The following is a 14592-nucleotide window of genomic DNA, read 5'->3' on the forward strand; positions in this document are numbered from 1 at the left end:
AAGGTGGGTGTTCAGCTACTGTATCTACCATTTTACCTTTGGGAAAAGACAAGCAAGCTGCTGCTAGGGAAGGTAAAAAGAAAAAAAGGCTTCAGGGAAACATGAGTGACTCTGTTAAAAGCAGAGGCGATTTCCCTGTAGCTTAGGCAAGACAAGGAGGAGCGAGATAACATCTCTCTCGTAACAAAGCGTGTAATCATTCCCCAAAGTGTGTCCTGTGCCGTGTAGGGTTAGCACAACCAGGAAGCTCCAGGGTTCCACCAAAAAAAAGAGCTGCTCGACTGAGATGTGAAAACATTACAAAAGCTTCCAACCAACGACCACCAACAGGAACATTCGATGTTGGGAACACAAGACAGAGCATTCCCACAACACAGATCACAGTTCATTCCTGCTCTGTGTCCTTCTGAGGAACACTGACTCTCTGCTCTGATGTGGATGAAGGATGATGTGCTGCTGCAGAAGACACAGGAACCCTGCGCATCTTTGCTTTAATTGTATGTTTGAATGTGTAACAGTAATTCTACCTAGTAATTATGTGCATGTGGGTACTTTAAAAAAATAAAGACAAGAAAAGCACCAGGCCACATAAAAGATAGTCATTAATACCAATAAAATTATTAGGAAGTGAGAGCGTAAAGGCTGCAGTGACTTCACCTTTTTCTATTTAAATCACGTGAATCAATTCTTTTCCACTGAAAATCCACAAGCTGAATTTTCTGAACCACAAGGCCACTCTTAACAGGATTTTTGCCACTTACCTTACTCTGAATATATCCTTCAAAAAAAATATCCTAGGCTCTGGAATAATTGAAAAATGTTATTCTAGTTAAGAAACAGAATCACCTAAGGCCAAAGCCAGATGTGCAATTTTCCACTCACTAGGGAAAAAAAATTTAAGATAATTATGAATGTAAATGCAAAATGTAAATGCTCATATATATATAACAATTACTTTTGTTAATTTCATTAACAAAAATGGCACACTTAGAGAGGAACCACCGAAGCGGGTGGAAGCCTGGGGGTGTTAACCCTTACCCGGTCTCGAGACCCGAACAGCGGTCTGGCCGGCAGTGTCCTCCGCCCGTTTGTACCAGACGCCGCCGGGGCTGGGCAGCCACTCCTCCACGCGGCAGCTGTAGGTCCCGCTGTCCTGCACCGCCACGTTCTGGATGAAGAGCCGGTACACGCCCGGGGACGGGCTCTCCACGTGCAGCCGGCCCTTCAGGTTGTTTTTCGCCGCCTGCTCTCCGTAGTGGAAGGTGGCATCGCGACTGAGGCGGGCCACGGTCTCCCGCTCCGGGTGGTTGGGCTTCCACACGAACCACTCCACCACCAGCTGGGAAGCGGCGCTCGTGCGGTTCAGGACCACGCACTCCAGCTGCACCTGCCGCATCTCCAGAACCGACAGGTTCCCCTGCGCCTGGCTGAGCTTCAGGCGGCTGTCTGGAAAGCAAGGAAAGAGATGTGGGCAACAAGAAAGCAAAGAGCCACTTAGCACGCACCCTTTCCAAGCACGCGTGACCAGGTGCCTTCCAAACACAGGAGGCCAGCAGCACGCTCAATTAGCAGAGAAGCGTTTCTCAGACGTGCACCCTGCACGTTCTGAGCTCTTGATTACAGGTCTCAGTGCCTGAGTTTCAGGCACTTCACTGTTACAGTAACAGCTGTCCCCTAATTTATTACCCTCATTAGTTCAGATGCTTAGGAGAGGACAAGCATGCATGGTAGGTGATTGCACATCCAGTGACAGCAGACCATGAAGAATATGGCCGACTGGATGGGGTGGCCAGTAAGGGAAGGAAAGGGCATGGTGAGAGCCCGGCTCAAAGCAAGAGCAAATTCTTCAAACCGACCACATGAAGGCTAGAACATGCTGGGCTGTCAACCTCAAAAGAACTGCAGGGAAAACCCAACTTAATATGTTCTCGAGCTGGCCCGAAGAATTGTGGTTCTTACTTTCTCTACCAAAAAAAAAAAAAAAAAAAAACAACACAAAAACCCATGTGGGTTCCCTCTCAAGGCAGGAGCAGAATTGATCTGCCATCAGTAAAGACTGATATTGATGGTGGTTTGAAACCTCAGCCAATCAGATTCTTCTCCAGAGAAAAAGTGTCATTAACCACAGTATGTCCTGATAGCACATTTGCATTTTCATAAAAGGCCCGAAGGAGCCTCTCTGGACCAGAGGGGTTGAAAAGCTATGAAACTGTAAATGCACAGAACCCCTCCTGAGTGATACCTGAGAAGGGGGTGGGCCATGTACTTTCACTTTTCACTTCTCCACCTCAGTACTGCCAGAATGTTTTATAATGCACATGATTACTTCTATAATAAAAGATCAAAAAAATTTTTAAAAAAACAACAGAGAATATATTTTAAATAATCAGTCTCTCAAAATATACACATGGGAAGATGTTAACTCTGGTTGCCTCTGGTTGAAAGACTTTTTTCTCCTTTGTGCTTTTCTAGTATTTTCCAAAAGCTCTATAAATGTATGCTTTCTTATCAAAAAAAAAAGGAGAGGGGGTGGTGGAGAGGGGGAAGCGACAAGCAGCAGGGTAGAAAAAAACAATAAAAGAAAAACAAACTAAAAATCTCAACTGAAAAAGGGAAATGTGTTGCTTTAAACTGTCCTGTAAGTTTTCTATTTACAGTGTTAATATTCCCCATAAACAGAGATTTCACTAACTGTGTTTTGACGAGGAGCCTTGTGCACTGCCCCAGTGAGCTCGCTGAAAGTCCGTAATCGCCAGTGGGGAAATTCCCGTGATACATTTAGGATCCACCGTGAACCTCTTAGTTTCAGCACAAGTGAGAAAAGGGAAAAGAAGGATGATGACTAAGAGGAAACACACGGTGGGGGAGGGGTGAACCCATCCTCCCAGTGGAGAAAACGGTCAGAACTAAAAACAGGAAGAACAGAAACCAAGCAGCACATCTGTGGGCCTCGGGGCAACCTTCAGTTTTCAAAAGCCCCAGGGACTGGCCTGAAGGCGGGATGTAGGTCACTGGAAATACCAACAGGAATCACTGAGACCAGAGCTTCCTATTTTATGCACCAGAAGGGTCGGCATAAAATGTCACCGCGAGGCCGATGAGAGTCCCTGGATTGGGGCAGTCTGAGAAATCCAACATCCTGAGAAAAGGAGGCACCAGCCCCACGGCATTCTGTGGGCCAGGCCACGTCTGGAATTCTGCATCTGGTTCCATTTGCTTATAGAATAAACTTTTCCTGAGGCCTCCTGGGAAACAAGCCGTGAGAACAGAACGGTGAAGAACACAGGACTTGTGTTCACTCATGGGGCTTCCTGTCCAGTGAATGTGAACACATAATAACTTCCCGTCCAGTGAACAAGTCCTGCATAATAACCGATGATAAATGAACTTCCATAACTATAAATACAAACAAGTAGTTCATAATTACTTACGTATGAACAGGCATGCCAGGTGGTGACAAGCTACAAAGGGGGTGGGGAGTGGGGATACGGAGTGACTAGGGTGTGATTTTAGTTAAAGGAGCTAGGAACACCTCTCCAGAGAAGAAAGAGATAGATGGATATCCATGGTCAACACGTTCCAGGCTAAGAGAACAGCAAGTACGAAGGCCCTGGGTAGTCCAGGAAAGCAACCATTCATTCCTTTTTTAACCAATATTTATGAAGGGTGCCATGCCAGTGGCAGGAGATACAAAGATACAGTCCTGCCCTTAAGTGCTTACAGTAGAGAAGAGAAGTAGGGATCCTTGGTGATACAGGAGAAATCAGAGAGGGCTTCCTGGAGGCGGTGCTGAGTGAAGTCTTAGGAATGGGGTGGAGACAAGGGAGAAGTGGCAGGAGAGGTGCATTCTAGGAGGAGAGGGCAGCATAAGCAAAGGCATGGAGATGAGACTTGGCTGGCAACATAGCATCCCACAGCCCATCAGGAAGTACAGGTAGAGACAACAACAAACTGTACAGCATACAGGAATGAGGGATGAAAAGGGAGCTTAAGGACACATTATGTGAGAAGTTCAAAGAACTAGAGCTTTTCAACAAAGAGAAGGGGAGACTGACAGGGGCACACAGGAGCTCCCTTCACATATTTGAAAGGACATAACTCAGACTAATCTTGGGTTGTTCTGGGGCAGACCTAAAACCTGAGAGGGAAATTACAGGGAGGGAAACTTTTTAACAAGCAAGGCTGCCCAAATGTGGAACTGAGGCCTGGGGAGGTAGTAAGCTCTCTGTTCCTGGAAGTATTCCAGCAGAGGTCAGACATCAACTGTCATGTAGCAGAATATGAACAGAATAAGGCTGCACCCAACAGGGTCCAAGATGGGATCAAGTGGTGATTCGGTTTGGAGACAGAAAGGGCTCAACCCCGGTCTGGGGTAGGGTGGTAAGGAAGAAGAGGGAAGCAGATGCAGGAAACCAGAAGATGCCTTCTAGGCAGGAGTCCTGGGTATGGAGCTGGCACTGGCCCAAGATCTAAGGTGCACACTGCAAACCCAGGAGGAGATCCAGGCATTGCCAGGGATCCTGCCTTGCAGCATCTTGGGAACCACAGCTGACCCTTGGGCCTCTCCCTGGTGAAGATGCTGTCCACAACAGGAGAGCCAGGGATGCTCCTCTGAGTTCACCATCAGCACCAGGACACACTAGGTCAAATGGGTGGGCCCATGGTGCACGAGGATGATGCTCTACGTACTGCACCCACGGTGCACGAGGATGATGCTCTACGTACCGCACCCACAGTGCACGAGGATGATGCTCTATGTAATGTACCCACATCCAGGGTGGACCCTGCAGAGCCCCGCACCCCCCACAGGCAGTCTCCCAGCCAACTGGCTCAGGCTAGCGGCGTCCTCTGTCCTTACCTGGCTGCTTCACGGTGACTTCTGTGCGCCCTGAAACCTCCTCTGCCAGCTTGTACCAGGCATAGTTGGGGCTCAGCAGCCACTCCTCCACGTGGCAGTAGTAGCTGCCGCTGTCGCTGACCTCAGCTCTCTGGACAGTGAGGCTGAACAGGCCCCCGGACACATGCCTCTCAAACTGCAGCCTGGCCCTCAGGCCCTCCTCCTCCGCGTAGGTGCCGTACTCAAAGGCGGAGTTGTGGGTGGTTTTGAGGATGAGCTTGCCGTCGGCGTCCGAGGGCTTGTGGACGTACCAGAGCACGGCGAAGTGGGAGTTCTGGCTGGTCTGGGACTTGACTGAGCAGTTCAGCTGGATGGGTCTGTTCTCCACCAGGGTGAGGGTCCTCTTGGATTTGCTCACCTGCAACTTTGTCACTGCAAAGGAAAAGGGGGCGCCTCAGCAGACTCACAGCATCACTACACATTCCTACAAGTGGGGCCGTCCCAAATCCCGCCTCCAGGCTGCCTGCTCGGTTTTGCCCAGCTCAGTTCCTAGAGGACTGAACACTGATGGGCGTCCTCCAAAGGCATGAGGACAGCGGCACAGAACCAACTGCACCCCAAACATCCCTCCATCTGTTTCCTCCCTGCCTCACCCCAGCTTAGGTCCTCCCCATCTCTCCTGGTCTCCTGCCTGCTCCCCCCACCATCACATGGCCTCTGGGGGGAATCCAGCTGAAACACACACCTGCCCATATCATCCCCCTAGTTGCAAAGTTTAATGGCTCCAAAATATGCAAACAAACATCTCATACAGTTTAATAATAAATAAAAAAACTCAATCGAAAAATGGGCAGAAGTCCTAAATAGACACTTTTCCAAAGAAGACATACAGACAGGCCAGTAAGCACATGAGAAGATGCTCAACATCACCAATTATTATAGAAACGCAGATCAAAACTACAATGAGGTATCACCTCACACCAGTCAGAATGGCCATCATTCAAAATTCTACAAATGACCAAAGCTAGAGAGGGTGTGAAGGGAACCCTCCTACACTGTTGGTGGGAAAGCAAATGGGTGCAGCCACTATGGAAAACAGTATGGAGATTCCTTAAACTAAAAAAAGTTACCATATAAGCCAGCAATCCCTCTCCCGGGCATATATCTGGAAAAAATTTTGAAAAGATGCATGCACCCCAATGTTCACAGCAGCACTATTTACAATAGCCAAGACATGGAAGCAACCTAAATGCCCATTGACAATGACTAGATACAGATGTGGTGTATGTATATAATGAAGTATTTCTCAGCCATAAAAAAGAATGAAATCATCTCATTTGCAGCAACATGGATGGAACTACAGATTATTATATTAAGTAAAGGATATCAGACAGAGAAAGACAAATGTCATATGTTATCACTTATATGTGGAATCTGAAAAAAAATGATACAGATGAACTTATTTACAAACCAGAAATAGACTCACAGACATAGTAAATAAACTTATGATTACCAAAAGAGAAAGGAGGGGAGGGATAAATTAGGAGTTTGGGGTTATCATATATACACTACTATATATAAAATAAATAACAAGAACCTACTGTATAGCACAGGGAACTATATTCAGTATCTCGTAATAACCTGTAATGGAAAGGAATCTGAAAAAGTGATTACTGAATCACTTTGCTATGTACCTGAAACTGAAACAACATTGTAAATCAACTTCAATTTAAAAAAAATTTTTTAAATTTAATGGCTCTCAACTGCTTATAGATTATAAAGAAAAAAAATTCCTTTCACAGTACAAAGTCCCTCCGGGATCCGGCCCTCACCCTACTGTCCTCACTCAGGTCCACGCCCTATCCCTCACACCCACACCACGTCTCCCCATGCAGTTTCTCCCTAAGCTCTGGTCTGCTCAGCTGTCCCCTCTATCTGTCTCCTACCATCTCCCCTCTGACCCTGCTCTCTACTCATCCTTGAGTCCTTCCCCCCTCACTCACAGCCTGCGGGGTCAGATGCCCCTCCCCTGCGCTTTCATCAGTATCCTTATGTATCTTCAGGCTGTTTTTCCTAACGTCTCACTCCCACCCTCGTCTGTGAGCCCCCCCCCCGAGAGAGAACAAGCTTTTCCCGTTCTATCTGCAAATATTCAGAGTGCACCCACTCAGTGCTCTTCATGAGGCTCAGTGGTGGGGGTGCCCTGAAGAATAAATCCTGCCTGGGGACGTTCTCATCACTGCACCCCTAGGGCCTGGGCTTTGGGAAGCACTTGATCAATGTCTGCTGAGATGTGTGAGTGGGTGAGTGATCGAGACTGGGCTGGAGAAACATGGCAGCAGGTGGTTAGAGGATGCTGAGGTGTTCTGCTTAAGGGAGAGGGAGGGAGAAGATGAAGAAGAAAACGATAAGCAACAGGACAGAACAGAGCCAACTCCAGCCTCCCCTTCCCCTCGCTATGCTGCTCCAAAACCAGAAGTGGAGGGCAGACTGCCGAGGGCCCCCTGCCCCCTAATTAATGACCGCACTCTCCTTTAAGGTGGCAAGAAGCCATGGTCTGATGCAATATATCTTATGAAGGTAATCTGAGATCTCACCCACTCCCTCATTATTATACTTGGCTCTGCTTCCTCTACCCACCGTCTGCCCCTACTGAAAATAAGAAGAAAAAAAAAAAAGGGAAAAAGTCACAATTTCAAGTTCCTCTTAGGGAGCTAATCACACAATCATCATTCCACTCTAACCGCTCTCTTGACACTTTGCTCTTTGAAGACCAAATCACTCAGCAGTTGAGAAAGAAACCCAGGGCATGGCACAGGGCAAGTGAGCTGGGCTTCCTCCAACGAGCCTGCCCAGAGTGGAGGCCAGGGCAGGTTGGCCGGGGCCGGTCTCCAGCATCCCTGCTGGTCAGTCTCTTGATCCAGACACAGGATTGGGCCTTCTCTGCCAGCACTAGCCAGCTGGCTTGCTTTGAGCTTGGTGTGGAAAGACAGCATCAAGGTCTGAGTCCCAGGTGCCAAGGCAACTGAAACTCCTGAAAGCTCCAGACTGTCACCTGGGCACTGGGTAAGGCACAGACAAAGGTTCTGAGTGGCTGAGTTGATTCAGCGAGCTGAGTACGGCAGAATCCGATACCCAAAACCATGACTACAAAAGCGACTCTGAGGCTGTGTCTCTCGTGCTAAGTCAGGTGACACTCTTCACAAAGGAAGCTGAACTCACACACCCAGAGACCTTCTCAAGCCAGCAGAAACGTACCCAGCACCCATCTGAGAGAAATCCCATGGCCCACGACCCACCTTTCAGGTTTCATCTCTTTTTGGGGAAAAGCCCCATCTCCTGCCTTCTCCTTCTCTAAATCTACAAAGTCCTCAGGTCAGTGGGATCCGGGGAAGGCTTTACCGATAAGTCCCCAAGCTCTGGAAACTGGATTCCCATTTGCTTGCCCGTCGACTTTTCAGATCCGATGCCTCTAATACTTAAAACAACCAGCTCCCTTTTCATTCCTTTCCAACCCAATTCACTGCATGCAAATGGTATCTGTATCAGAGCAAATGATACCACCTGAATTATCTGGTTCTTGGCCAACGAAACTGGGTTGCTCAGTGTAGATTAGAAAGAGCTTTAAAATGTATTATTAATTGGGCCCAGATTTATTTTTGCAACTGTTACTAAGGAAACCTCCATTGCTATAGTAACTGCATATGTTAAACTGGGTTCCTATGACTAAACTTCAACTCAGTCACGTGGTCTGGGAACAAAAATCCAAGGAAGAGAAATGTTTCAAAGCATTTCCATTTTTTGTTCTCCTTTCCATGTCAAAATATTGTGAAGTCTTGAACAGCTTGAAAGAGAGGCATTTTTGAAATTTGGCGCATGTTTGATAAGGGGCGAGGGGTCAGCTCCTACTCTGTGCTCTGAATTTCCCCTCACATCTCAAGGACAAGGAGGACCTTTCCTGGAGCCCAGGGGAGACGGCAGCCCCCACGACTAATTAGGAAGCACTCCCACGTCCTGCCCAGCACTGCCCTGGGCGATGTGTGGCCTGCCTGCTCCACCTTCCTCGTGGGCTTAGGAGAGCCCAGCCCCCTTAAGAACTGTAGGTATTTTCATCTGCAAGATGAGAACAGTCAGAGCACTCACCTCATAGGAGGGCTGTGCAGATGAAAAGCAATGTTCTACAGAAAGTGTTTAGCACAGAGGCTGGTATCTAATCAACACAGCCTACATTTTCACTATTCCCCTTTCTTTTTGGTTTCCAGGCTCAGCCCCATGTTCAAAGCTCCATGTCAGATCAAACTGCCAAACGTAAGTGGCAAACTTGCTAGTGGGAATAACTGTCTATGGACTGGCGGCATTCGTGTCGCCTGGGAACTTGTGAGAAATGCAGACTCGCAGGCCCCGTCCCAGACCTCCTGAACCAGAATCTGCCTTTTCACAAGGTCCCCAGGTGGTTCAACTGCCCCTTCAAGCCTGAGAAACCTTGGCCTTGGCTGTGCCAGTGAATGGACTTAGGCCATAAACACAGAAGTGAAAGAAAGGATTCTGAGGACTGAGGCTTGGTTAATCCCCAACAGTGAGTCAGCGGGAGGAAAACGCAGAAGGAGGGGTGAGAGAGGCCATGGGCCAGGCCTCACCTGCCAGCACAGGCCCCACCTGCCAGCACAGGCCCCACCTGCCAGCTCAGGCCCCACCTGCCAGCACAGGCCCCACCTGCCAGCTCAGGCCCCACCTGCCAGCACAGGCCCCACCTGCCAGCTCAGGCCCCACCTGCCAGCACAGGCCCCACCTGCCAGCTCAGGCCCCACCTGCCAGCTCAGGCCCCACCTGCCAGCACAGGCCCCTGGCCGCAGAGGAGCGAAGCTCTTTCATTATCCAACCTACCTGTCCTGCGGGTTCTGCTTTGTGTGTGCGCTTCTCACCCCAAACTCTTTTCTCTCATCAAGAAAGGGTTCCCTTAAACCCTGTGAGAGCTCTCTTACACGTGGCTACCTTATGTTGAAGTTAATTTTTTTTAAGGTTTTTCTCTTTCCTACCAAATCATCAGCATCTGAAGGGCAGAGGCGATGATGCAATCACCTGCCAAACAATAAACGGTTGACAGAATAAAGATGTGACTGAGCTTTTCTTGGCGGTACGGAAACATACAGGAAATTGTGACAAGGGGGAGAGAACATTTTCAACCATGTGTGACATCCGAGCGAGGGCCTGGAAAACAGATGAGTAGGTGTTTCCCGGGCAGAGCAGGAGAGAGGAAGGGCACCCCGGGGAGAGGGGACAGGTGAGCAAAGGTGAGAACATCTCTGTGCACCGTATTCAGGGACGAGCAGGTGGTCAGGTGTGGTAGATGAAGTTGGAAAGGTGAGCCCCGACCAGACTGCAAGGGGCCCGGAGTGGGTACCAGCTCCTGACCACCTGCGGACACGCAGCACCAGCAGCGCCTGGGGTGGAGACACTGACTCACAACCACCATGGCAGCGGCCCAGCGACCTGCGGCTTCACCAGCCCTCCAGGTAATTCTGATGCGCTGAGTTTGAGAAGCCACACGTGTGGCAGTGAGGTGGCTGCAGGTAACTCTGGAGATAGCAGTTCCTGTGCAGCGATGGGAGCAGAGGCCAGAGGGTAGCAGACGGGCAGTGAGGGAGCAGGAGAGAAGGGAGACTCTGTTCTTCATTACAAGGATGTGACAATAAGCAGGATCATTAGGAGTAGAAGGGGCCAGTGGCTGGACAGCAGAGGTTTTTCTCATTGAGGGACGCAAACCAGCCAAAACTCTGGGAGAGAATGAAGACAGAGCTATGGGGAAAGAGTGTCTGTGCGTGCGTGCACACGTCAGTATCCCATCTGTCCTCAGAGGAGGAGGGGCAAAGGCACCTGCCAGTCAAGCAACTACTACACCCTCGAGTCCCTGCAACCTAAACACCGCCCTTGGCCCCCTGCCCTCCCCTCCCCACGGTCATAGCCTGTCTGAGCCCCTCATCATCTCTTTCTCAAACCTTATTCTCAAGAGTCTTCCGGTCTCCAGCCTCAGTCCCACCAAGCTGCAAGGAGGAACTCGCTGCTACCAGCTTTAGAGCCTAGCAGGGCAGCGATACCCCGAGGGACACTGCAGAAAGCTGTGGGAGGTCTCTGGTGGGGGCGGAGGTGGGGGAAGTACAGAATGGACTAGAGCCAGCGATGACGTCAACCCAGCCTGGGACGACTCTGTGCAACACAACTCTGCCTTGTGTCCTGCATGACTTCGGAACCACATCCATAGAAGTGAAAACTGTCTCTGCACCTAGAACCTACTTTTCATTTTACTATGAACACTTTTTTTTTCTTTTGCATAGTTTTAACATATGCCAGGTAAATCAAGGGAGGCGTTTGCTTTGTTCAGCATTGTCGCAAGAGTTTTTCCCAGGATGTCAGGCACTGGTCCAGAGGGTGGTGCTGCCCGGGAGCCAGAGGGGCAGGCTGGCCGTGCCTCTGCCCTCTGCAGCGTCTGCGGCATCGACCGTAGGGCTGAGCCTCCCAGAGCAGCTGGCCCTGAGCACTGACACGCTAGAACATATTATTTTATAAATTTCTCCTTTCCTCCACAATTGGGGCATTGTAACAACTTTTTAAAGATTAAGTGAGTGGGAATGTCATACTGTCCATGAATTTTATTTTAGAGTAGTAGAGAGATGATTCTAAATTGTTATTAAAAAGAGAGCATATAATCTGAGGACCATCTAAAGCCCTAATTGCTCAGTTTATTATTATCCTCAGTTCTACAAAGACACTTGCCCAAGGTCACACCGCTCGTAAGTGACAGAAACAGGACTGAAACCCAGGCTGTCTGGTCTGCCTTTACTTTTCACCTTCACTAATGGTGACCCTCCATACTGCTATGTACAAATGGGGCTCCCCTGGCCCTTTCCAACCTACCTGGGGACAAATCTCTCTCCAACCCCATGCTTCAGTCATATCAAAACCAGCACGCTGCTTCTTCCCTCATGAGGTTCTTTATTCGTGCTCTGGTCTGCACCTGAATTCCCCACCACTCCTTCCCTCCGCCCACGGCCATGGAGGCCGATTCCCCCTTCAGGCCTATGGCCCATGGCCTGGGCTGGCTCTACCACGCCCGGAATTCTTCCCTGCACTCCTCTCTTCCCAGGCCTCCGGACAGCCTGACAGGCAGGGACCAGGACACACACCTCTGCAGCCGCAGCACCCAGCACGGAAACTGGCATACGGCAGGTGCTCAAACACGCTTGCGGAAGGCACTGGGCGGGAGGAGGCAAGGAGAAGGTAGCAGCATTTAGGAGGTGGAAACAGCTAATTCGGAGTAACCCAGACACGCCCTGTCTGCCTTACCTGTCTGCAGACAGAGCAGTCACCCTTGCTCATTGACTCCAAACAGGTGAACCTGGTGTCACCATGATGACGAGGCCTGAGGAGTCGGGGGAGGGCTGGGGACTCCTCGAAGGCTCCTGCTCTCATGCTCACTCTGTCTCTGAATACCCAGCTGGCAGAAGCCCCATGCACGTGGGATGGAGGTTCCCAGGTTCTCCTGAAACAAAGGAGGGGCCAATCCCTCCGAAGGATGGGGCAGACTGTCACCTACTAGACTGACAAGGAGAGCCACTGTCGCAAGCCCCAGACTCACAGAAGTCAAGAAAAAGCCCTCAGCTCTCCCCATCTGCCAGGTCAGCAATAAAAAACTGGAGAGAACGGATTTGGCAGCATCCAGAGGGTATTAAATATTCATCCTGACTGCCCGTCAGTAACGTCCCAGCAGAATACACCCACTGACAAGTCGGCTCTCTCCACCGGAGGCTGTCCTCCTGGAAGCTTGTTTATTGCTTTGTCAATTTTAATGTGCAGTATTTAATAGCCAGACCAAGATGGGGTTGTAAATATTTGGAACATGAGTGCTGACACTTCCCTTATTTGCTTCTGTATTTAGGGACATGTAATTGGAGGGTGTTTTTGGTGCTAATGAAAATCAGAGGGAAGCAAAGCAATGCTTCAAAATTAAAAGAGAAAAGAATTGATTAAGACCTAAGAATTGAATATGTTGAACTGGCTTAAAGTCCTGCTTAAATGCCCCCTGCGGGGGGTCACACTCTTCCATCAGCAGGAGTGAGGCTAAGCTAAACCAACAGCAAAGCCGGAGGGAAGCGTTCCCGGAAGACTTCCTCCAGGACAGGCATTCGGAACAGGAAGCACATGTCTAGAATGGTCAGTAACAGAGCCACAGCAAGTTCATCATGCCATCCAGCCAGAGGTTTCAGTGGAACAAATACCCGTGATGTGGTCAGGTCAGCAGGTGGCTCTGGCGAGGACTGGTCTGGGGCAAAGACCACACAGAGCTTTCTTGGGAGCAGATGAAGTCAGCTGTGGAAGGCTGACAAAAGGACCCACATGAGTGAGCCAACAGTCCCTGGGTTTCAATTTGATTTTGTTAGAATCAGAATATAAAACAAAATCATCTTTAAAGGGGGAGGGGGTGGTGCTGGGTGTTCCCATAGAAAATACCAGAGCAGGAATAAGAATCCATGTTTTGAGAGGCAAGATATGGAGAGAGAGTAGAAAGAAGAGAAGCTGGCACTGGGCTGAGTTCTGATGTCCCCAAGCCTTGGAGCCACCTGGTGGCAGAAGTTGGAAGAAACAGAGTCATTAGAGGAGGCGCAAATTCAACTCCTATACCGTTGGCAAACTGTATCTCGAGGAACCTCTACAGGTACCTTGTGACCCCAACTTAAAAAAGCAAAAATTAAGTATTTGCTAAAGGGGATCAGGACATGAGGGATGGCAAACCAGAGAGAGGGGGCGTTAAATCAAAGTACATGGTACCAAAGAGGATTCCTGAAGGGGAAAAAAATGCCATAAAATAAAATTCAGAGCTTGGACTCCGGAGCCAGACTGCCTGCCTGTATTTGAATCTTGCCTCTGCCACATATTATGGATCACTGGATAATTTATTTATCCTTTGTGTCAGTGTTCTCACCTGTAAAATGGGTGGAACTAGTACCCGCTCATGGCATTGCATGGATTAAGTCAGAATTAAGGAAGTTACTGTACCCAAAGCAGTCAGGATGGTGACGGGCACACAAGGAAAGCGCAACAGACATCAGGCACTACCACTGTTACTGCTGTTACGCCTGCTCCCCCACCCGGGCCCCGACGAAGAGAAACCACGTCTGTAAATTAGGCTGTTAACTGAGGGCAGAGAGAAGAATTTCTGATGATACGGCCTTAAAAAAGGTCAGAGTCTCCCTTCTGCCCACTCCAACTGCTTTTTAATAAAGTTCACACCTGGGTTCACATCCCCACTTCCCATATTTTCTTTTTTTAATAGAGGTACTGGGGATTGAACCCAGGACCTCGTGCATGCCAAGCATGGGCTATACCACTGAGCTCTACCCTGCCCCCCTCACTACTTTTTGACTCCAGCAAGTCACAACCTCTCTGGGCCTCAGTTTCTTCATTTATAAAATGGGAAAGAGATGCCTTCTTCCCAGGGCTGCAGCGAAGGTGAATGAGGTCATATACACCAAGTGTCCAGGTCAGACTCCAGCACACAGTCAGCCCTCTGGTATTTCTCCACTTCTACTTCCCCCAAATGAAAGCACCAGTACCAACCAGGGCGTGTGAGAAAAAGAGTAAAAATGGACCCAAAGCTCTTTGGAAAATATTAAGTGCTAAATGCATACATATTTAATAAGGAGAGAGTAACACTTAAGGGGGATGCACTCTCCCTGGTGCCACAGCCACTCCCGGGAGCT

General features: G+C 49.2%; 1 protein-coding gene across 2 annotated transcripts in view; it reads right to left on the reverse strand.

Annotated features, from left to right (window-relative positions):
* The window catches only part of IGSF3 (immunoglobulin superfamily member 3), a 96763-nt gene that overhangs the window by 8884 nt on the left and 73287 nt on the right, over positions 1-14592 (reverse strand). For both annotated transcript variants that reach the window (XM_031457891.2, XM_031457890.2), the window contains 2 exons: positions 4859-5269; positions 1039-1446 (listed from right to left, as the gene is read on the reverse strand). In XM_031457891.2, coding sequence (XP_031313751.1) covers positions 1039-1446; positions 4859-5269 — 819 coding nt within the window. The remainder of the gene's footprint in view (positions 1-1038; positions 1447-4858; positions 5270-14592) is intronic.

This window comes from Camelus dromedarius, chromosome 9 (assembly GCF_036321535.1).
Source record: "Camelus dromedarius isolate mCamDro1 chromosome 9, mCamDro1.pat, whole genome shotgun sequence".
Classification (NCBI taxonomy): Eukaryota; Metazoa; Chordata; class Mammalia; order Artiodactyla; family Camelidae; genus Camelus; species Camelus dromedarius.